Genomic DNA, 21416 nt, shown 5'->3' with positions numbered 1-21416 from the left:
ATTGAGGTCCAAAGTTTCCATGTAAATGGTCAAAATCTTCAGAACAGTTGGTAAACTGAAAAAATTATTCAATGCATGATGTAGCCCAACAATTTTTTATGCACCCTTAAGAAGTTTCAGCTCGCTAACTGATATGGTCACAGAGATCGATCGGTTTATCTAAAAATCGAACTTATCTGTTTTATTTGAGTCAGAAAACTTTATTTCTCAAAATAAGTCCATTTTCGGGTTTACCATCAAAAGTTAGCCCTGGAAAATGAGTTTCATGAAAAAATTTGCTTCCATAGCTGAAAAAAGTCGATCGAAGTTTCAAATTTGACCTCAATTTTCTGAAAAACTGTCCATCGCATGAATTATTTAATAGTACCAATGGACTCAGTTTTTATGTCCCTACACATCCCACCAAGTTTCAACTCTTTAATCGAATGTTCAAGAGTTTTACAGCAGTCTTTGCATTCCATTTCTCTCTGCAACCAGAAAATTGGTTTATTCACCAAGAAATGGGTTGAGATGCATTTGTTTTGTTAAAAGAGTTGTTTGACGTACATTTTGAACCCGAAAATCATGACCTAAATGCGCTAATCCAAATTTTTCAAAGCGAATTGAGTTATTTATTAGTAAAGAATTAAATTGGTCAAAGAATGATGATTGTAGGTGCTACAATTGTCCAAATATCGAGGTTCAAAGTTTATAGTCTAATGGCTAAAATCAAGAGAACAGTTGATAGATCGAAAAAAGTATTTGATCTATTATGTGTACAAACAATTTTTGTGTACTCATAATAAGTTTCCGTTCTCTAATTATCATGATCATTGAATACGGCCAATTTAACTATAAATCGAACTTATCTGTTTTAAAGGAAACGGAAAGTTTTTTTTCTCAAAATAAGTTGAGCTTCTGATTGATTGTCAAAAGTTAAACCCTTAAAATAAGTTTAACGAAAAAATCTGCTTTGCTTATCGTATAACAAGCGATCGAAGTTTCAATTTCGAACTCGATTTCCTCGAGAACTATTGATCATAGAAACTTTTGAATCGCATAAATGGACTCAGTTTTTATGTATTTACAACCTGGCAAAGTCTAAATTTGAAAGAAGTTTATTTTCACCCGTTTTTGCCCATTCTTCTTTCAGTATTTGTGTCAATTTGTGCATAAATGTGAAAATAGTGTTGATTGTGTCTTTTCAGTAACAACCATTTCTAACTATCTTATTCTTTATTAGTAAGAAAGGAAAAGGAAAGTAATAATGCAAATGAATTAAACTTAGCAATTTAAGTTACATTTGTACTATGAAATTTACGATGATATTATGGGTATTTTGTGATATTAACTGCAATTTTATTGAAATGAAGTATTTTCAGATTGTTTTCTGGTCTAGTGTTTCAGTGAAGTGAAACACAATGAAGTAAGACATAATCATTAATACAATGCCATTTGTACGGTATTATGTTAGAATTGCAACAAGTAGAGAAACATTTCTATTAATAATTTAATAACAATTTGTTTATTTGATTTACAACTTGATATTGCTCAGTTTTAACTTAAATTGTGCATTGAATTCCGCTTATGCATCCGATTTTCTGTGAAAAATGTATTGAATAATGAAGAAATATGAATATTGATCGCATCCAAAAGCGTTCAATGAACCCAACAATCATTGATAGGAAAGATAATGAACTTGAATAACCGAAGTTGAAAATTCGTGAAATAATCAAAAATAAGTCTTAATTGCAGAAGGCCAATAACTAAATTAATATTTATTAATCGGTATGATTGTATATTATTTCATAAACAGATTCAAAAGATTGATAAATCTGTTTTTGTCAATTTGAAATGTACAATAAACAAAGTCATTGATCATGATTCCCACAGAAATAAGACAGGTTAGGAAAATTGAATTTCATTGAATAGATTGAAATCTGAAAAAAACTGATCAATATTTTAAACCTAAATTGATTATTACATAAATTTCCAGTTAAATTCTTGATGCTTGTCTAAAAATAGCTGTGAAATGAATAGTTTTCATTTTCACAAAAGCAAGTCTGTGTAACTACTAAGGATAAAATTGTAAACACTTTGACAAATTGGTCAAATCAATAGGATAATCGAGGAAATTAGATAGATCGTGAAAGGTCGACTTGAAATATATTTTTCATGTGGCCTTTTCCTTGAAATTGAAATATATTGCTGGGCCCAATGTTGTATGGAAACAAGGAAGATACATGGAAGATCAATCGATATCATCTTCATAGTGAGTCGTTGACCTTCAAGTAGGAATCGCGATCTGGTTGACTTCAGGATCCTTTTCCCCTCTGAAGAAAGTAAATCATCAAATATCATCTCCATGTAACCATTGTAGTCAGGTAAACACACCGAGAAATAAACATAAAAAGAAAGAGAAAAGGAGGAAAAAAGACGATATGAATAGAATGGTGAAAGTAAAGGTAACCCCACACTTCCTGGTAGTATTACAACAAAAACATAAATGGTTTGCGATGTTTTATTAATCATGCAATTATTATTAATACTACCAACGATGCATGAAGATGAAAGGAATTATATTAGATATGTACTTACTTCGAGCAATCAGAAGCTGATGGTGTATTGGCCTCATCGTGGTTTCACTTGTTAACAGCTTTAACATGGACATGCTTTAACCAATCATCTCTTCTAGCTTTAATAACATTACTTGTGTATAGACTTTAAACCAAAGTGAAAACCGTAACCTGGCTGAATGGAAACAAAGGAAACAAAATGTTAAAAAAGCTTAAAATGAAACATTGACTCAATTGTTAATTGATATTTATTTGTTTTGCAATTAACTACTCACCATTTGTTCAACTTAATTAACTGACCGATTATTTAACCAACAATGGAGAAACGTGAATCTCTAGTCCTAAAGCCTTTGAACTCTCTTGGAGCTTCTTCCCTAGAATCAACATTGTCCAGTGAATCATCTCGTTCACCTAAGCAAACCTTTCCTAGCTCAATCAAAAAGCTGCCAGAGTAAGTATTTTATAATATTTTTTGATTAATTTTTGTTAAAACCAAATAAATTTATTTGTTTTGATCCATTATTTATAATGTTTTGTGTTTATCTTCAGATGGTTACTGGATTATGCCAATCAACAAGGTACAGATCAAAATAACAATGAAAACCATCAACTATACCGTTCCAATCATTCAACCGAAGCCCAAAGCGATGGTAAACAGGTGCAGAAAAATATTTGCCAAATGCGACCATTAACTGAAAATTCTGGCCTCGGAAGACCGTTGTGGTTTCAAGAGTTACTCCAAGCTCGACGTCATTCTGAAGTTTTGTTGCCATCATCTTTTGAAGAAGAGGACATGGCTTATCGTTTAAGCTCAATGGAAATGGATCATGATTTAGGAAACTCATCCGATAATGTTGACATTATCATGATTTTAGATGATGAAAATAGCGAAAAGTTGTCGCCAATTCCCACAAACACCAAGATAGGAGATAAGGAGTTAAAAGTTTCACCAACACTTTCCTCATCGTCACCATCTTCACGAAGAAGCTCTCTTCAACTATTAATTGAACCCCGTAAACCTCGAAGTTTGTCTCAATTTTTTAATTGCAATGATTTCAAGTTGGAATCCAAAGAGATAGACGACATTTTCAACACTGACCATAGCAAACCAGCGTTTTATAGTGATAAATTTGATAAAAAAGGTTGTAGCGATAATAGTGATTTACTCCTCACAGATCTTAATGGTTTGCAGTCCAGCGATGAAGACTGTGATCTTGAAGAAGCGACAATTTTCAAGAGGAAAGACAGAGGTCACAGAGATTCTTATACTGCCGCCGACATTGATTTAGTTAGTCTTGACGAGCCAGAAATGGAAACTGATTTTATAATTCCTGAATTGCCAGAAGGTCGGGAATTGGTACTTGATATTAAATCTAATTGGGGCGATGAAGATTATGTTGGCTTCAATGGCATTGAAATTTTTGATCTTAAAACTAAAAGTCATCCGACAATCGAAAAGGTTGGGAACTGATTTAATCTAGATTTTATTCAGCGATTTTTTCGATAACTTTTTTCTTCCTCAAAATAATTTTCTTATAAATTTAATCAGAGACTTATCTGTTTTTCAGATAACCTGTGAAACTAATTCAAAAAGTGATGCCAAAAAATTGATTGACGGAGTTTATAGAACCCATGATGACAGTCACATTTGGATGACAGATTATTCACCTTTTAATGTTACTCGATTAGTAATTCGCTTTCAGGAGAAAATTTCTATTGTCCTGATTCGTCTCTGGAATTACAATAAATCAAGAATCTATTCGTATCGAGGAATCCGATATGTGACGATGAATTTAGATGGTGTGGTGATTTTTAAAGGTGAAATTGCCAAAGCGATTGGAGAATTGGTTGGACCACCAGAGCGATTTGGAGATGTAAGTTATCTTCAGTTTTAATTGTTGTCTAATTGTCTAATAAGCTGAATAACTAAGACAATTATTTATTACCAATTTTTTGCAGACAATACTTTTTACTACTGATGAGACGATCTTGGAAGAAGTTGCTAACAATGATTTATCTTTTCAGGAATTATTGAATCAAAATATTTAAATTAGTCAAAGCGAGTTTTTAATCAAATAAGCAGGTATTCATTTTTTGACATTTCGTCAATAATCACAATAAAGATTGATTACACATTAGATAAATTAACCTTTAAATTAATTCAACGGCACTTGTGTAGAAAAAAATATGCCAAAAATTATCAGTTCCTAATACTAGAAAAAGTCATGATTGTTAAAGGAGACCAATAAAATATGATCGTCCGCTAGGATTTTGAATGGGAGTTGGTTCGGGTTCACTGATACACCATTCATACCAAACTTTAGATTTTGATACATTTCGCCAAAAGTGAACCGAAATAGTCTTATTCGCAGGAACGTCAACTGGTTTTGATAATGGAATCCACATTGGGAACCAACTGATTAAATCCTCTGTGAAATTATGTGGCGCAATTGAAAGGTCTATACCTTTAATCAGTGTACAATCAAAGTAACCCGCAAATCCATGGAGGATACAGTCTATATCAGCTTTGAATTCTAACACTTTGTAGCGTTGATTATCTCGTTCCTTGGGACATTTAGAGAGTTCGTTGTGTTCAAAGGTGAAAAGAACTTTTGGTGAATCGATTGGGTAGAAGCCTTTCATCAGAGAAACATAATGGTAATCAGTCTTGGATTGTTTATCACCTTCATTTAAAGCCAAAGTGTCGGAGTAAAGTTTAGCAGACATAGCTGGGCCTATGTAGGATCGGTAGGATTCTGGAATGGAAATGGCTGTTGGTTTAACGCTTTTCCAGACTCCATCTAAACATTCAGGAGACAATTCATTATCTCCAAAGGATCCTAGTAATTCAGAAATTACGATATCAGCTAGCTCAGGAGCGTCCCACTCTCTAATATCCGAATTCACGATTTTCACGAAACTTTTAGGGTTTAAATTGAGAGTAGTTTTAACTAAATTTTGATTTTCAAGAGTATTTGCAGCACACTCATTTTTCTCAATGGCATAAAGATGAACTTCATGTCCTGTTTCCGCGGCTGCTATCAAAGAACACCTAATCAATGGACCTCTACCAGCACCAACCAATAGAACCACTACAGGTTTTTCTTTCGGTAAACGTTTAAGAGCAACAGTCATTGCTGCTGTGTATTTATTATACTTGACAGGGTCTCTTTCAAATATTTCGTACGTTCCCGACTCCAGATTATCTTGTAAGGGCTGCAATGGAACTTGTAATATATCTTCATAGCCAGTGGCGAATTGGTCGATAAGAGAATTAGATCGATAGGTATCGAATACTTCATTCAAGTAAAGTGCAACTTTTTTCATGTAGGAAATGGGAATTTTGCCTTTAACTAATATGGCAATTTTCCTACAGCTTGCTCTAAGAATGGAAACAATAAATTCCATCCATGGCTCTGGAATTCGCACAAAACTGTCTTTATCGGGCACAAACAAATCCGAATTAATCAAAATCATTTTAATAGGCTCGCCAAGCCATCTTTTTTGAGTGTTTTTATCAGGAATATCGCCAGCGACTTCCAAGCAAAGACCCAGTCTTGAATCATATCCAATGTGAGACCGTAAATGATTAAACAATTTCCAAGTATCGTGTTCATGGAATTTTTTACTATACGAAAGAAAATATTTTCATTGGTAAATAGAATAAAGACAAATTATTAGAAAAAAATTGAATTACTTACTTGATTGTTCCCTCTTCTTGATGCACTTTGGATTGCAATTGCAGGGGTACGTGGATAAGAACATTGGCATATGAATGAGACGAAAAAATTTTACCAGATAAAACTCTGGCTAACCGAGTGATGGCATCAATCTCTTGCGGACATTCAACAATGATGTTTCTCAGTGACAAATGGCGGGCATAAGTAAGCGAGGTTTCAAGATAAGGCAAACTGAAATTCTCTTTATCGTAACACTCATTTGTTTCGATGTATGAAAAAATATGATTTACCCAGTCTAAAACAAAGAAAAAAAATATTTAGTTTTTACCCTTAATGAAAATATCAAAATTTAATCTTACCTGAATTGGGTAAATTAAGATCACAAACTGGTATCAATTTACTTAAACGTCGAGTAACTAATTTGATAACCATGAAATCGTATTTATTATTAGTTAAAGATTTCAAAGTTTCCTTCAAATCCGAATAGGTGGGGGGCATAAAACCAACGTTAGGCATCTGTTTATAAAAAAGTTCACGTGCATTAGCAATAGACCTTTTATTTTCACAAAATGGAGCGCGAATACGGCCTTCCATATTGAATAAACAAACACAAAATACTGGAGCAAGTAGTAAAGAAATAGCTAAAAAAGAATGACTAAAGAATCTTTAAGACAGTCACCCCTTTAAATACTTACGGTTAGGTTAGGTTAGTTTGGTCAAGGTTATCAAGTCTTAGTAAACTTAAGATAAAAAAAGTTTGATCGTCCAATCAATTGTCAATTAAATTTTCAACTTTTGTCTTACAAGAAGCAAAAAAAATTGAAAAATGTTCTCATAGTCCATATGATCTTAGAACCATGGTATGCATATGCGCCATCTACCGTCGAAAAGAAAATTGAAAATTTTATTCGTTTTTCTAAATTAAGCGAAAAATTAATAATGAAATTTGAAATTTAAGTGTAATACAAGTGTAACAAGAAAATAATTGCCCTTTTAAATGAGAATAATTAAGCTAATAAAGATCATTAAGCACATGTTTTGTAATTGAGATGATATTTTTGATGATTGGTTATTTAAATAAATGTTGGAAATTTGATCCATTGTTTGGGAAAAGCAAATGTCTCAAATGTAATTTACAGATTAACCGATTAATCCGATTGAGATTTGGAATGAGTTTGAGTTTAAGTTGCATTAATGGGAGTCAAGATGAATGATAGAGACACTTTTATGGTCAAATGTTTATCATTAATTTTATTCTAGTATTAGATGTTATTGTGTATTTTTGCCACTCAATAGTAATGATGATACAAATAACACCCCTGTTTACACATTGGGTTTAAAAGACAATCAGATGAAATTGAAGGAGGAAAAGTGACGAAGAAGATGAGAAAGGAGCAAAAATAAGAGTAAAAACAAGAGAAATATTTCATGACCAGAAGGTTTGAACAAAAGCCATTGGACGACCAAACAAAAAAAAGATACATCTTTTTGCTATTTATTTGTATTTTATCTGGAATTAACTTGGATGAAGAGGGGCGAGGAAAAAGTAAAAGATAAATATGATGATGATTTTGATGAAGAAAAGGGAAGCTAAAAGATGAGGATGACTTTGGTAATTGTTTGTTAAAACCAAGGCAAAAGGCATCCAAACCAAAGTGTGGATATAAAAGCGATACAGTCAAGTTATTGTCATTCGAAGGGATTGATGATGGTTTTAAATGGTTTTATCATCTTCTTCTTCTTCTTTTCCTCTCTCTCTCTTTTTCCATCACTTTCTCTTCCAAAAGCTTAAAAAGTTGGAGGCAAGAAAGCAAAAGGAAAGAGATAGAGAAAAGGTTGATTCAAAGGTTGTTAGAAAAGATGAGGGATTAAGGATGATCCTGGATCCACAGCCATCCCAATGCTTTCCTTCGGTTCTGTTCCTTTTTCTGTATCTTGTCTTCTGTTTTCTTCTTTCTCCTTGGAGAGAGTAAATGTCTCTGGCTTTCTTTTTCACTTTGATGCAGGATGATAACTGTTGTTGATCCTATTGTAATGCAAATTGATATAAAGCTTTCGGATGAGTTACAAAAAAAGAGAGAAATGAAGAAGATGAAGTATAAGTATACAAGGTTTATGCTCTTTATTTTTTGTCTTTTTCTTCTCTCATTCAATGTTCATGGTACTGAGTATATATATATATATTATAATAATAATTTTATAGGATTCTGATGGCGAAAGCACAGCAGATAGGATAAAACAGATTAGTTGAGAGAAGAAAAAAACATTACGCTAAATAACAGCATAGAGCATGACTGTCATTCATTTGACACACCAACAATCTTTATCTTCATCATCTTCTCTCTTACACTTCATTTCAGGCAATTCTGTTCAGAGGTACTTTCCATCGCCATCTTTGTAAATCTTGACTTTTTTTCCTTGCCATCATCTCTTTTTGATCAAACTTTGCCTTTGCTCGGTAAAAATATTTAATCAGCATTTCTTTCGATTCCATTCTGGTTTCAATTCAATATCCACAAGTTAAAGTGTTTACCAAAATCATTTAATCTCGTCTTCGAACAGATCACTGAAGAATAAAGTAGAAAATAAAAAACCAGAAAATTATTTCAACTTTATATTGGTACGCATGGTTTGGAATGAGAAGTTGATGATTTGGATCATGATGAACTTTATGTAAAAGATAGAGAAGAAAAGTGAATAAAGTTAGTTTCAAAGATGAATACAAAGATAAAGAAAAATAGAGTAAATTACAAACCATGATAAATATGATGCATAGAGATTTTGATATGGAAAAGAGGAACATGATGATGAAGATAAATCATCTTTTGATGATGGTAAGATTGATTAGTATGGACAAAGTTGACTGGAAAGATGAAGGATGATTCTGGAAATAGAAACGAAAAATGATAAGACAATGGCAATCATATTATATTTTGATATAATAGATTTGGAAAGAAAAGCAAGAAAAAAAAAAGTTTTCCTCGGATCAAGGGCAATATTTTCACCTTTCATGAGTTTCCAGATCTAGAAATGGCCAGGAAAAAGCAAAACAAAAAGGTTGAATGGTATATTTTTCCTCTACTTTTTCACCTTCTTATGTTTTATACTTTATCCTTGTTATTTATCATGAACATTTATCGTTTAAATCTATAAGTCCATGGTGACCATTTATTCTCATGAGATTCTTTTCTCACAATCCAAAGCTTTGGTGAAAACACAGTAAAGTGTCTCAAGTAAAAACAAGATGAAAACAAAGATGGTAACACATTTCTAAGATGATGGAAAGGATATAAAAGTGATACTTTTTTTGACGAAAACAGAAAAAGATTATTTAATCAGGAATCAATTTCAAGTAAATTGATATCAATAACAATTTAAAAACTCACAGATTAATATTACATCAGCTGAAATCGATAGGCTAAAGGGTAAATCTCTGTAACAAAGCAAGTCGTAATTAAATATCCTTCCCTCGACTCCAGTTACATATTTTGCAACTATTCACTGTTATTTGTTAATGGACAAGTAAACAAATTGGTTTAATTGAATTAATTATTAATTATGGGTTAAACAGTGGTTAAGTGTTTATTGTCATGTGAACTTTGATTGTTAAAGTTGATGTAGAAATCAATTTTAACGGAAAGTGCAGATTATTTAACGCTCAATTTTCAATCCAACACTCAACTCTATTGGTGTGACACAAACAACTAAAGGGTGTTACACTTAACAGCCTGCAAATTTTGCAGATAAAAATAAAATTGAGCTTACCTTTATCTTAAAATCTGTTGATATTGATGAGAATGAACACAGATAATGAATCGCCAGAGACAGGAAATCAAAACCAATTGGTCAATTTCATCAATATCAACAAATTTTTTGATTAAGGTAAGCTCAATTTTAATTCTTATCTTCTAAATTTGCAGGCTGTTAAGTGTAACACCCTTTAGATTGAGAGACTAACAAAAAGACAATTGATTTCACTGGTGACACTGATGGCAATGATAAAAATCAACTAATGATTATTATCCCTGGGAAGCTTATTAAATTGATTTGTGTGTTAACTATTTATTTGGCCGCGTGTCCAATTTAAATTTAAACAAGGAAACAAGGACTAGGTTGACATACGCCTGTTTACACTTGACGTTAAACTGTGTACAAAATTGTTTCTCCCTTGTTACACTTTAATTGATCAACTTGTAACGGAAGAGTTTAACTAAATTTATCCCTCATCATCTCAACCTCATTCAATTTAACTGTGAACACAAGTTGGAGCCTAAGAAGAAACTGGAAACACTTTTATCATTATAAACCATCAATACAATCATGATAACCTAAGAAACATCATCATCCACCATCATCTTGAACAGTGCTCAACTATAAACCCAAACATGCACCAGTCACACGTTAAATTGTTGACGATCGGTGTCGACCTTCTGTACAAGTTTGATTGTTTATTTTACTTTTTTTGTTATTATGCTGCGTGTGTGTGTGTCTTCAATTAAACTCTACTTTTATGATAATGGAGAGGACAAATTGTTAAAAGGACACCCTGTTGACCCAGCAAACCTTAAAATGACATTCTGTCAACACAATATAAAGCAACAATCTCTTCCTTCCTTCCACCTCTACATCATCTTTGTATAATAAACCCAACAGGAGCTCAAACTATCATAAAATAATTTTGATATTTCTCTTTACACCTAATCCCTCTTTTTTTTATACAATAATTTTAAATCTTTATGATAATAATGATGATAGTAATAATTTTTTTTATCACAATTTACACTTAGGTAACAAGGAATAGTCGAAAGCCTTCTGTATCAAGCAATGGAAAGACATGTTGGATCACAGGATTATCTTGGTGTCCCATCCATAGCCATCACTACCATAATCATCAACCTGTTACAATTTAGAAACGTAAAATCACCATAAAAGATTTCAATTTTGATTGGAGTCACGTGACCTTAATCAATCTGATTATCGATATCAAAATAGAGGAATGAAGTCTATCCATAATATCATTAAATTCATTTCCAGTTCCACTTCATCTCAATTATCAAATCAAGTCTCCTTATTAAACGGTTACCAGTAAACGTGATAATTTTCTGTCCATCATCATCGCAATCATCATTATCATCACCATCATCTTCATTTTATCATCTCTTCATCTTTATATCAACTTTACTCTCAGTATTTCCTCAACATTTTATCCCTGTAAATGTTTCGCGTTGTAAGCACGAAATCAACTTTAACTCTGTTTTCAACAAACAACATACAAAAACCTCTTCTTTTTTGCTGCTATTATTGTTGCTAGTAAAGTCAATCAATTTTTTGATTCTTCTCCGTGTTAGTCTTATTGTTACTGTTGGTAATACAAACAACAATGACAATAATAACATCAACAAGAAACATTCACCAAAAGCAAATCACTTTTATCTAATTACGTTACAGTTTCACCAGTACAATAGGAAAAGTCCTAGGAACAGTTAACATTATACTGAGAAGATTCATCTTCTATCTTCTTTTCCTTCATCTCCAATCTTCTCCTCTTATTCTACTTCTTATTCTTATTCTTTTTTTTCTTCTTCTTCCCTTTATTTTGACAGATAAAAGATTAATACAAGAAAAAGCAAAACAATTGGGAGTGATTTTGGAGGAATGAAATTGCTTTTGTGAATATTTAATAATCTTATTTATCACATTATACCTACAAAAGCACTTGACTCTTTACACAACAAGGCAATTGATGACACTCATTACAAAATGATTATAGCTGTTGGAACTGAACTATTAAAGGCACAGAGGAAACGCAATTTACTCAACAGAAGAACCAAGTCAAAGATAATTTAATTCAACAATCGACAATTGATGAAACTAATGTGACAAATTGCATAAAGAATAGCAGGTTAATCTGATCAAGTTAATGAAACTAACAAGAGGCTGCAAGATTGTTTTAATATAAATGGCGGGATAAATAAATGTAAATAAGAATGGCAAAGTCAAGCAAAGCTAAGACCAAAAAAACTGGAAACAAGCAACAAAAGTGTTTGATTAAATTGAATGGAAATTAACTTGATATTGAATCAATCAAAGAAGGTGATGAAGATGATAAAGGATAATAGGTATAAAGATGAGAATAATAAGAAGATAAAAAAGTAACCAAGGTTACTATGTATTAAATGATTGCTGGTAATTTGGTTTGAAAATAATTTGAGTTTTTGTCTTTCTCAGAGTTTAGCTAATACTTTGTGAGATTAGGGTTGAAAGGGTATAAAGAAGAGTCGCTTTTTTTTGTTCAACTTTGCAGTTCAAGCTTCAAACTGTAAACCCATTTGGCAAATAAAAAGGCATAACAATATCATTTACTAATAAAATGACTAAATGCAAGCTGATTTAGTGACAAAGGATAAGTAAATTAGACAATTTGCATTCATGGTTAACCCGATGATGATGAGAATGGTAAAGACGAAGCTGTTTCTGCTTGAAAAACCATAAATTTCAATTCAAAAAGTCATCATGTTGATGATCAACAACAATAACAATACAAATAACCAAGTTGATCATCATCCTCATCAAGACCCAAGCACAGGTTACAAATAGTTTCATTTGAAACAAGAAGAAACTCATTTAACCTAAATTAGACTAAAAGCTTTTATCATATTAATAATAAGAGTAATAATCAACTAAATAGTCTTTTATTACAACTAAATGAAACATTATTAACATTCACTTACAAGAATTAAATTGAAAACAAAAGCAAAATCTTAACCAATTTTAACCAGAATGACATTCACTTGAAATTGATTGTTTCAGTGATGAGGTTGTCTTGACCAATTAACCAAAATCAATTGTAAAACAAAAAGGTTTCAACTGAAACTAAATCAAAATGTGTCATTTAAAAATATAAAAAGCTTATTACAATTGTTATAAAATGGATTCCCTGAGCATCATTAAGTTAAGCTTGTAAGTTAACGTTTAAGTGGTTTCAATTTTAAATTGTAATCTTTATCAAAATGTTCAATATTTTAATGTTTATCAAATGTTTATGACATTAAACATTGAACAATAATGTTATGTCGAGAGAATGATATTTTTATCATTTTGATAGATAAAAGTACAATAGATTGTTATTATTATCATTCCAATAATAGCAATATAATAATAATAATAATCAAATGTGTAACTTTTGAAAATCATGTAAAACCAACTGATAAGGTAATTTTGGAGGTTTGGGTGAAATTGTTAGCAGGTGAGAAACTGAAAGTCTCCCATTGATTTGTAATTGAATTGAAGTTTAAAAAGCGATTAATTGATTCATTGTTTGAATTGTTATACAAGAAATGTATATAAATATAATAGACGATACAAGTAATTATGTAATTGGCAACTGTCAAAGACAAACTTGTCAAGATGGAGATGAAAAATTGATGCAAGAAAGATGAAGGATGAAGGGAAAAGATGTGAATTTGAAGGTGAATTATCTTCACCATTTTACTCTTCATCATCATCTTATAGGAGGTTATTAATACATATATAATATATATATATGTGTGTGTATTTGAATGTTGTTTCATGGTATTGTGTGTGTGAGTTGTATTGATTGGTTGGAGATGAGGATGAAGAGGAGGAAGAGGAGGAAGCGTAATAACAGTCAAACTGTTAACTTTGGTGAAAGGCGTTCCAAGAAGGTAATGGTGAACCAATGAGAGTCAAAGGGAAAAGAATCAGACTCTTCTTTGAACATCTTCTGCTTTCATCTTCCCTGTCCTTTGTATCCATTATTATCATCAACAGGCTCACCATATCATCCAGCATGCTGCATCACCATGCTCATCATCTTTTACGCTCATCTTTAGTTTTTGCGTTGATTAAAAAGCATTTTTACTTTTTCTTCTTTTCACTTTTATCCTTGCTTTAACATTTGCCTTTTCAATCCTGGCTCAGCATTTGGCTTCTTAGCTTATCAGTTAACATTGTCCTTATCAGAATTGTGGTTTCCATGATTTCGAGTAACACTTTTTCATTGAAATTTTCCAACTTGACTTTGGCTTTGAATGTTTAACTAGTTTAAATTGTTTGCTGTTGAAGTTTCCTTTTTCATCCATGAGGTTTGATTGATCAACTTTGTGATTTCAATTGTTCAAGGAATCGTTTTCAACTGGAACACAAAAAAATCATGGATCGGGTCAAAAAACGGATCAGCGATTGTGATGAACAAACAGGTAAATTATCATTTTTAAAATTCATCTTTCAATTGTTTCTGTCAAGATTCTGTTCAATCAATTTTGCGAGAAACGATTTCCATCATTGAAACATATTCAAATCGATTATTTTATCTTTAACTTGGTAAATCACTATTTATCTTTGAACCGCCGAGAATACAGATTATAAGATGATAAAATGAACTACGATCTATACACTCTTGAGGGATGATAATGTTGGAAGATAGTGATGATTGGTAAAACCAAAGAGGATTGAGGTTCCGAGGGTTAACAAAGGTTAGGTTATGGTTTGTTGAGCAAATTGAATGAGACACCAGCAAGGAAGATTCAAAGCAAATTTTGTGAGGAATGAATTAAACTGCAAATTTAATAAACTCATTGTTAACAGTGATGAGTCCAGTGAGAGGAAACATTAATCTATTTACAGATGAACATTATCACCACCAACAATATCAGAAAAAAAACAGATTCAAATGGTCTCTTGATAATAATAAAGGAGTGAGTCTTGTTTTTTTTCAGAGTAAAACTTGTTTTTACTACTGAATGGAGTATAGAAAGTGTGTTTACCAATTTGACCAGCAATGAATTGTCATCTTATTTGTTTGTTGTCACCTTTACCTTATTTTGTAAACAAATTGAGAAGATAAATTAATAATTGTTACGATAAAATGAAAATTTTTAAAGCTTACCTTTTTGTCAACAAAAGATGGTAAGTGTAAAATCAATTAGGTTGATGGTAAAGTAGAGAGCAAAGGAAAAGCCATTGAAAGAAAAGAGCAAACGATCGGAATTTGATTGAATTGAATTGAATGGTTATAATGATGTCGATGATGATGTTGATGTTGAAGATGATGAAGATTAGGGTAACCAGATTTAATCGGATTAACGTGTACAAATATTAGCAGTCAAGTGAAGGTGGATGAGCTTTGAAAAGCGAGGGGTTGCTTGTTGCTTATGGACGAGACAAGATGGAGCTTGATGCAAGTTAAAAATGATAGACAAAAGGCGCGTTAATGTTAATATTGAATCGGTAACAAACAAAACAAAAATATAATTTTGGTAATAATGTATTTATTAAATGATTGGACATAGGATTAAGGGTTTCATTTGTGTTGAGCTTAACTTCAAAATATCAATAACAAGGAGAAGAAGAAGAAAAAAATCCTTTTTTTCATTCCATCAGCATCATCATCATCATCTTCATCGTAATCTTTTATCTGTTTATCCCGTCTATTTGTTTATGTGTATTATGTATGTGTTATGGATGATTATATTTCTGATGTATATACAATCTAATGGCTCACTTTATCATCTTTATCATCATCTTCACCATCATCTTTTATGTGATCTTTATAATGCTTTTATTGTCCGCTCAATTTGTTAAATTGTTTTCGCTTCTGTTAGCTTCTTCTTATTTTTTTTCAATACCATTGTTAAGCCATTTCATGTTTTTATTTTTTTCCGGCTCATTATAATCATTACATCTTTATTGGTATTATTATGTTATCACTGGTAGTATTGTTACCACTGTTAATATCGTTGAATGGTGAAAACAATTTGAGAAATCATTTGGTTAATCATTTTATTGTATTTGTTTGTTTATCTGTTAAAATGGATCAGATTGTTCAAGATCGGATGGATCAGATGAGGTCAGTGAATCAGGATCAAGATGTAACTCAACTTCACCTTTACCCATTGAACAAGTATCCAAAGTAGCTCGTAAATGTAAATTAAACACTTCACCAACTTTAAATGATTCTCGTCACACTCACCACACTCATAATTATCACAATCATTCCCAACATTCCAATCATCACCATCATAATCATAATCGTCACCATGATATTATCGTCAAAGATGAACTATCATCTGAACTTATTCGAGATTCTCTAGGTTATTCAACTTCTCATCATCGAGCTGACCTTTCAACGTTAACCGATACTCTAACAGCTTCCGCTTTGGCAACAACACTGCCTTCACTTGGAGCAACTTCAGTATCATCCTCAGTCTCAGCAGCAGCATCTCTTTTCACCTCACTCCATGCTACCTGTCCACCTCTCTTCATGGCTCCTAATTTATTTAAACCAATTTTGACTCCAACTTTACAGACTAATAATTCCAGTTGTCCCCTTAATCTGTCCATGAGCAATTCATTAACTTCTAGTGGAAAGATTACTGGAAGCAACGGTAATGAATCAAGGGATGGAAAAGACGACGAAGACAATAAAAATGGAATCATTTCCAACATTCCCTCTCCAGATGAGAACGATCTTCCCTATAACAATAACAATCATCGCAATCATGCCAACAATAGTATTAACAGTAACAACCATGATCGAAATCATAGAAATCATTCAACTCATGACAATGCTGACCATGGCTCAGGATCATCAAGCTCAGATCCTGACTCTGTTAACCTGGCTCGATCACCAAGTGCAAGTCCAACCTCACAAGATAATGAAAGAACATCATCTCAAAATGTTAGTTAAACATCAATATTGTCAAGGCTCTCTAACACAATTCATTTTTTCCATTTCAGACAAATGACATCCAATCTGATCGTGGTGATCATTTTCGTGGATCATCTGCAGCATCTCTCAAACGTCCATCGCCTGGTTTAATGTGCGTTGTTTGTGGTGATACCTCAAGTGGTAAACATTATGGAATCCTTGCCTGCAATGGATGTTCCGGATTTTTCAAGCGAAGTGTGAGAAGAAATTTAATGTACAGGTTTGTTCAATTAGCACCAATTATACTAGACTCATGATTATTCAATTTGAATTAAGAAGTGTTGATGTTGAAATTTTCAGGGAAAACAAAAATAGAGTTCAAATGAAAGCTCATTATTTCACACTAAATGATTGTGTAACATAAGTCGAAAAGATTTCATTTGTTTAAATTAATGAAATGATCGTGATTATCAGTTGATTTGAAACTTTGTTTTCTTGTTAACCTTATTCAATAGACTATTCAAATTGCAATGCATTTAATTAGGTTTAAAGTAAAATGAAAACAAGAGCAAGAAAAAGAAATCAACATTCTTATTGCAAAGAAAATAGTAATTATCGTAATTCAGACGCAAACTTGGGTCAATCAATAATTTTAATGAGATTGTTATTAAAACTAAGCTTTCCCCTGTAAATTTAATTTCAATCAAGTTAATGGCAGTGGATATGTGAATGTTTTTATGTAAATGTCAATGTGTTTAAAACAGTGAGAGTTACCAGTCTTTTGCTGTTGAGTTGAAGGCAAAATAAGAAAGTCGCAATTATCCTTCAGTTAGTAGATCAATTCTGCTTATACCAAGACATCTAATCTTAACTTAATCTTGGTTGCATGATGACATTTAATCGGATTAATCGAAAAGTTTATACGAAAAAAAGAGATTTAGATAACTCATTTAATCTGACTTGTTAACTGTTGATAATATCAAGCGTTACTAGTGAAGTAAACTTGATGTTGGCTTATAAATTTCAAATCATTGGATTTTTTTTGTTCACTTACTCTTTTTGGCCTATTTTCATTACAGCTTAATCGCATTTCAATTATATGATGATGATGATGATAATTTTGATTGTTTATATCTTGATTTAGATGTCAAGCTGGAAATGGGAATTGCATTATAGACAAACAGCACCGTAATCAATGTCAAGCTTGCCGATTAAAAAAGTGTATCGCTATGGGCATGAATAAATATGGTAAGAACCTTTTCATTAATATTTATTGCTATCAACATAATCATTGACAAAAATCAGCTCCTATATTATCATTGACATTGTAACAATTAGTCTAAATTAAATTTGAACATAGAGATGTTGCAGAAAGGAAACAATTGAGTTTGAGTTTGAATGCCAATTTTTTGGATCTACAAATTCAATGAAACGGATTTGGAGATATCAAATTAATATGTTTTTTTTTGGACGTGAGATGGCGATTGTGTTAAAACAAAAGCCGAGTTTTTTTCTGAGCTGAAATTGTTTTAATTTTAAGTTAGATTTTATTTGATTTGATTTTTTGTTTTGTTTCAATTATTAAATTTAATTGTGTGAATTTATTTCATTGTTTATTGTGTTAGCTGTTCAAAATGAAAGACAACCAAGGAATACAGCGACAATCAGACCAGAAACATTAAATGAAGGTGAAAGTGAACGACTTTTAAGGGAAGGTGTGGCTGCTACAGTCAATGCTTTGTTTACAACTAATTCAGGTTAGTAAATTAAGCTTTATTTCTTTGTAATTATATTATAATCAACTATTGATTCTCAACAATCATCATTATATGTTACGATCTGAAAAGAGTCTTTTTCTTGCATCCAACATTTATGTAGCAAATGTAAATATAAGAAATATATTTGACTTTAAAAGCCTTTTTTATTCGCATTTTAATTTATCGATTGATTTATTAGGTTGAATCAAGCAAAACTACGGAACTTTGAGCAATGATTTATCAATTAATCTTCAAATGAAATCTAACATGCCCTGAGTAACGCTGTCGTTGGCATTTCATGAATAGATGTGATAATTTATACCTGAAGTTGATCATTTTTCAAATTTCCGTACTTTTGCTTGATTCAATCTGATATAATTTATAGATCTTTGAAAGATTGTTGTTTTCAAATATCTAATTCAGTAAATAGATTTTTGTTTCTCAATTAAAACCTTTGCTTAAAGGTTAAGATAGTTTTAACTGAAAATAATCATGGTAAAAATGATTTCATCAGGATTCAGATTGAAAGGAAAGATGATAACAATAAATGTTAAGATGTAAGAAAAAGGCAAGCGAGTAAGAGGATAAGAAGATAAAATGAGGATGACGAGTATGATTAGGATGAGAAGGAGGAGGAAGAAACAGTTAGAATTATAGGATGAACTGATGCAGAAACAGATAAGAAGAAGAGAAAGAATAGAAAAGTTGATGGAATGATTTTGATCACAGAATTTGAAGTCAGAAAATAAAAAGTAGAAGAAATGATTTCTGTACAAATGGAGAAACACAAATCAAAATTACCTTTATTTGGTTCCATCATGGATCAAATCTTGAAATCCTTTGAAAAGTTTAAGATTTTCTTTCTCTTCTTTTATTCTGCTCATTTCTTCCTGTGAAATTCCCTCTTCTTCCATGAATTACTGAAGATGAAAAATCTGAAGGAAACTAACAAGCATCAGACTAACGTTATATGATTTGATTTATTTGTTACTTTATTCTGATATTGATTTTATTTTTTCTTTCCCTTCTTTTTTTATCAAAAGGTATTCGAAGTTTGAATTCTAGTCAAAACCATGGTGGTATTCAGTTCCCTATTACCAATCAATATCAAGTTTCCCCCGAATCTCGAGATGGAATGAGAAACGGAAATGAACCGAAAGATGAAAATGGCAAAGGTAAATCAAATGATTTATCATTAACAGCAGATGTTTAATTACAAAATTTATGAACTTGTTCAGTTGATAGTCACTTAACTCTATAACAATAACCATCCCCTGCAACCTATATAACCTTCATCTTCACTCCTATCAAACATTTAGATTCATTTTGAAATCTGATTTTCTCTTTATTTGTGATTTTCATTTGGTTTGATTTTTTATTCATTTTTCAGTCACTGATTTAGATGAAACAACTCATTTTGAATATGCTAACAGCCTTTCATATAAAACGTCTTCTTCCTCATCATCAACAACTACAGCTTTAGCCAATTGTAATAAACACAACTCAATGGCATTTGTATATCAACCGTCTACCATACTTGATTCAACCTTACCTGGACTCATCGCTTGCCATCAAGAATCTATTTATGAAACGTCAGCTCGCTTGCTTTTCATGGCTGTAAAATGGGCCAAAAATTTACCTTCATTTGGAAGTTTAACCTTTAGAGATCAAGTAATTATCATTTTCAATTTGTATCAATTCTAATTTGTTTGTTCAACAATATATTTATAATTTGTTATTTTTCATTATTAGGTGATACTTCTAGAGGAATCTTGGTCTGAATTGTTTTTATTATGCGCTATTCAATGGTGTCTTCCATTGGAAAATTGTCAACTCTTTTCAGTTAACAGTGTATCTTCTTCATCATCTTCATCTTCCTCTGTCTCACCCAATGAATCTAACCATCTGATATCATCAGGGGACCGAACTACCGATCTCAGAGTTCTCAATGATATATTCAATAGGTTCAAATCAATTGGGGTCGATCCTGGTGAATTTGCTTGTCTCAAAGCTTTATCTCTTTTTAAACCAGGTAAAACATTTTAACAATTATTTACCACTTGATAACCATACTAATGCTAATATGTATTACAGAGGCGCGAGGATTAAAAGACGTGATTAGGATTGAAAATATGCAAGATCAAGCGCAGATAATGTTACTACAACATGAAAAGGGTCATAATCCAGCTAGTCCTACACGGTAAATATTATAATTGATTTATATGTCAAGGTAAATCATGGACATTTCAATCAATTTTCCTAATTCTCAACCTTCTTTTATAAAATCTAGATTTGGTCGTCTCCTTCTATTATTAGTATCATTACGATTTATTTCGGCTGATCGAATCGGTGCCATTTATTTTCAACGAACAATTGGTAACACTCCAATGGAAAAACTGTTATGTGACATGTTTAAATGCTGATTGAATTCAATCCACCTTGTTATGATCAAGATAAGGCTAAGCCATGAACTGGGTTGAAAGAGTAAAAGATTGTTCCGATTGAAATCATTATTGTTGACATTCGTACAAAATCCATTGAATGTACGAGTAAATGAAAATCTCAATCCGTAAAAGTTTTATTATAATATATTGCTACTTTTCTCATTAATAATCACCTTAATCACAATTATTTAACTTTAAGTTGCTTGATCATTTGTGTTCAAAAAGTACATCATTTCACTTTACATTAAAGTCAATTGTTTTGTTTTGTTCCCTTTCACAATCAAATTATTTCCAATCCTTTGTAATTATTC

The 21416-nt window shown here is 31.7% G+C and overlaps 3 protein-coding genes and 4 long non-coding RNA genes across 13 annotated transcripts; 3 read left to right on the top strand and 4 right to left on the bottom strand.

The window, feature by feature from the left end:
- Positions 1-1732: 1732 nt before the first annotated feature.
- Positions 1733-2719, bottom strand: LOC107360721 (uncharacterized). The gene is made up of 2 exons (XR_016200952.1): positions 2578-2719; positions 1733-2340 (listed from the first exon to the last, which is right to left on the bottom strand). It is a non-coding gene; the product is annotated as an uncharacterized LOC107360721 (long non-coding RNA).
- LOC107360657 (uncharacterized) lies at positions 2709-4638 on the top strand. Its single transcript, XM_015927362.3, has 4 exons — positions 2709-3006; positions 3105-4014; positions 4124-4429; positions 4515-4638. The coding sequence occupies exons 1-4, from the start codon at positions 2873-2875 to the stop codon at positions 4602-4604; spliced, it is 1440 nt and encodes a 479-aa protein (XP_015782848.2). The 5' UTR covers positions 2709-2872; the 3' UTR covers positions 4605-4638.
- Positions 4600-7047, bottom strand: csul (protein arginine N-methyltransferase 5). 2 transcript variants are annotated; one of them, XM_015927276.3, is made up of 4 exons: positions 6931-7047; positions 6595-6751; positions 6257-6530; positions 4600-6183 (listed from the first exon to the last, which is right to left on the bottom strand). In XM_015927276.3, exons 2-4 carry the CDS (start codon positions 6749-6751, stop codon positions 4788-4790), a joined length of 1827 nt encoding a protein of 608 aa, XP_015782762.2. In that variant the 5' UTR covers positions 6931-7047; the 3' UTR covers positions 4600-4787. The 2 variants fall into 2 exon arrangements, with proteins under 2 accessions (XP_015782762.2, XP_015782753.2); XM_015927267.3 differs by lacking the exon at positions 6931-7047 and having other exon boundaries at positions 6595-6882.
- A 673-nt stretch (positions 7048-7720) lies between these two features.
- Positions 7721-9662, bottom strand: LOC107360699 (uncharacterized). 3 transcript variants are annotated; one of them, XR_001568354.3, is made up of 4 exons: positions 9241-9662; positions 8991-9119; positions 8550-8902; positions 7721-8287 (listed from the first exon to the last, which is right to left on the bottom strand). It is a non-coding gene; the product is annotated as an uncharacterized LOC107360699 (long non-coding RNA). The 3 variants fall into 3 exon arrangements; XR_016200951.1 differs by having other exon boundaries at positions 8584-8902; XR_001568353.3 differs by having other exon boundaries at positions 7721-8261; positions 8584-8902.
- A 517-nt stretch (positions 9663-10179) lies between these two features.
- On the top strand, positions 10180-12303 carry LOC112539238 (uncharacterized). Its single transcript, XR_003082906.2, has 2 exons — positions 10180-11545; positions 11839-12303. It is a non-coding gene; the product is annotated as an uncharacterized LOC112539238 (long non-coding RNA).
- Positions 12304-13507: 1204 nt separating this feature from the next.
- On the bottom strand, positions 13508-15596 carry LOC107360727 (uncharacterized). The gene is made up of 2 exons (XR_001568360.3): positions 15144-15596; positions 13508-15072 (listed from the first exon to the last, which is right to left on the bottom strand). It is a non-coding gene; the product is annotated as an uncharacterized LOC107360727 (long non-coding RNA).
- LOC107360552 (photoreceptor-specific nuclear receptor) lies at positions 13991-21373 on the top strand. 4 transcript variants are annotated; one of them, XM_089270180.1, is made up of 11 exons: positions 13991-14454; positions 16075-16179; positions 16563-16934; positions 16994-17184; positions 18049-18152; positions 18530-18661; positions 19705-19836; positions 20052-20332; positions 20414-20693; positions 20756-20861; positions 20952-21373. In XM_089270180.1, the coding sequence occupies exons 3-11, from the start codon at positions 16596-16598 to the stop codon at positions 21082-21084; spliced, it is 1698 nt and encodes a 565-aa protein (XP_089126306.1). In that variant the 5' UTR covers positions 13991-14454; positions 16075-16179; positions 16563-16595; the 3' UTR covers positions 21085-21373. The 4 variants fall into 4 exon arrangements, with proteins under 4 accessions (XP_089126306.1, XP_015782726.2, XP_015782719.2 ...); XM_089270179.1 differs by having other exon boundaries at positions 14186-14454; positions 16075-16103; XM_015927240.3 differs by having other exon boundaries at positions 14006-14454; positions 16075-16934; positions 20139-20332.
- Positions 21374-21416: the final 43 nt, after the last annotated feature.

This window comes from Tetranychus urticae, chromosome 1 (genome assembly GCF_039701765.1).
Source record: "Tetranychus urticae isolate SD_2017Ah chromosome 1, NJAU_TeUrti_SD_1.0, whole genome shotgun sequence".
Lineage (NCBI taxonomy): Eukaryota > Metazoa > Arthropoda > Arachnida > Trombidiformes > Tetranychidae > Tetranychus > Tetranychus urticae.
Note: the sequence above shows the minus strand (reverse complement) of the source record. Positions and strands in the feature narration are given on the sequence as shown.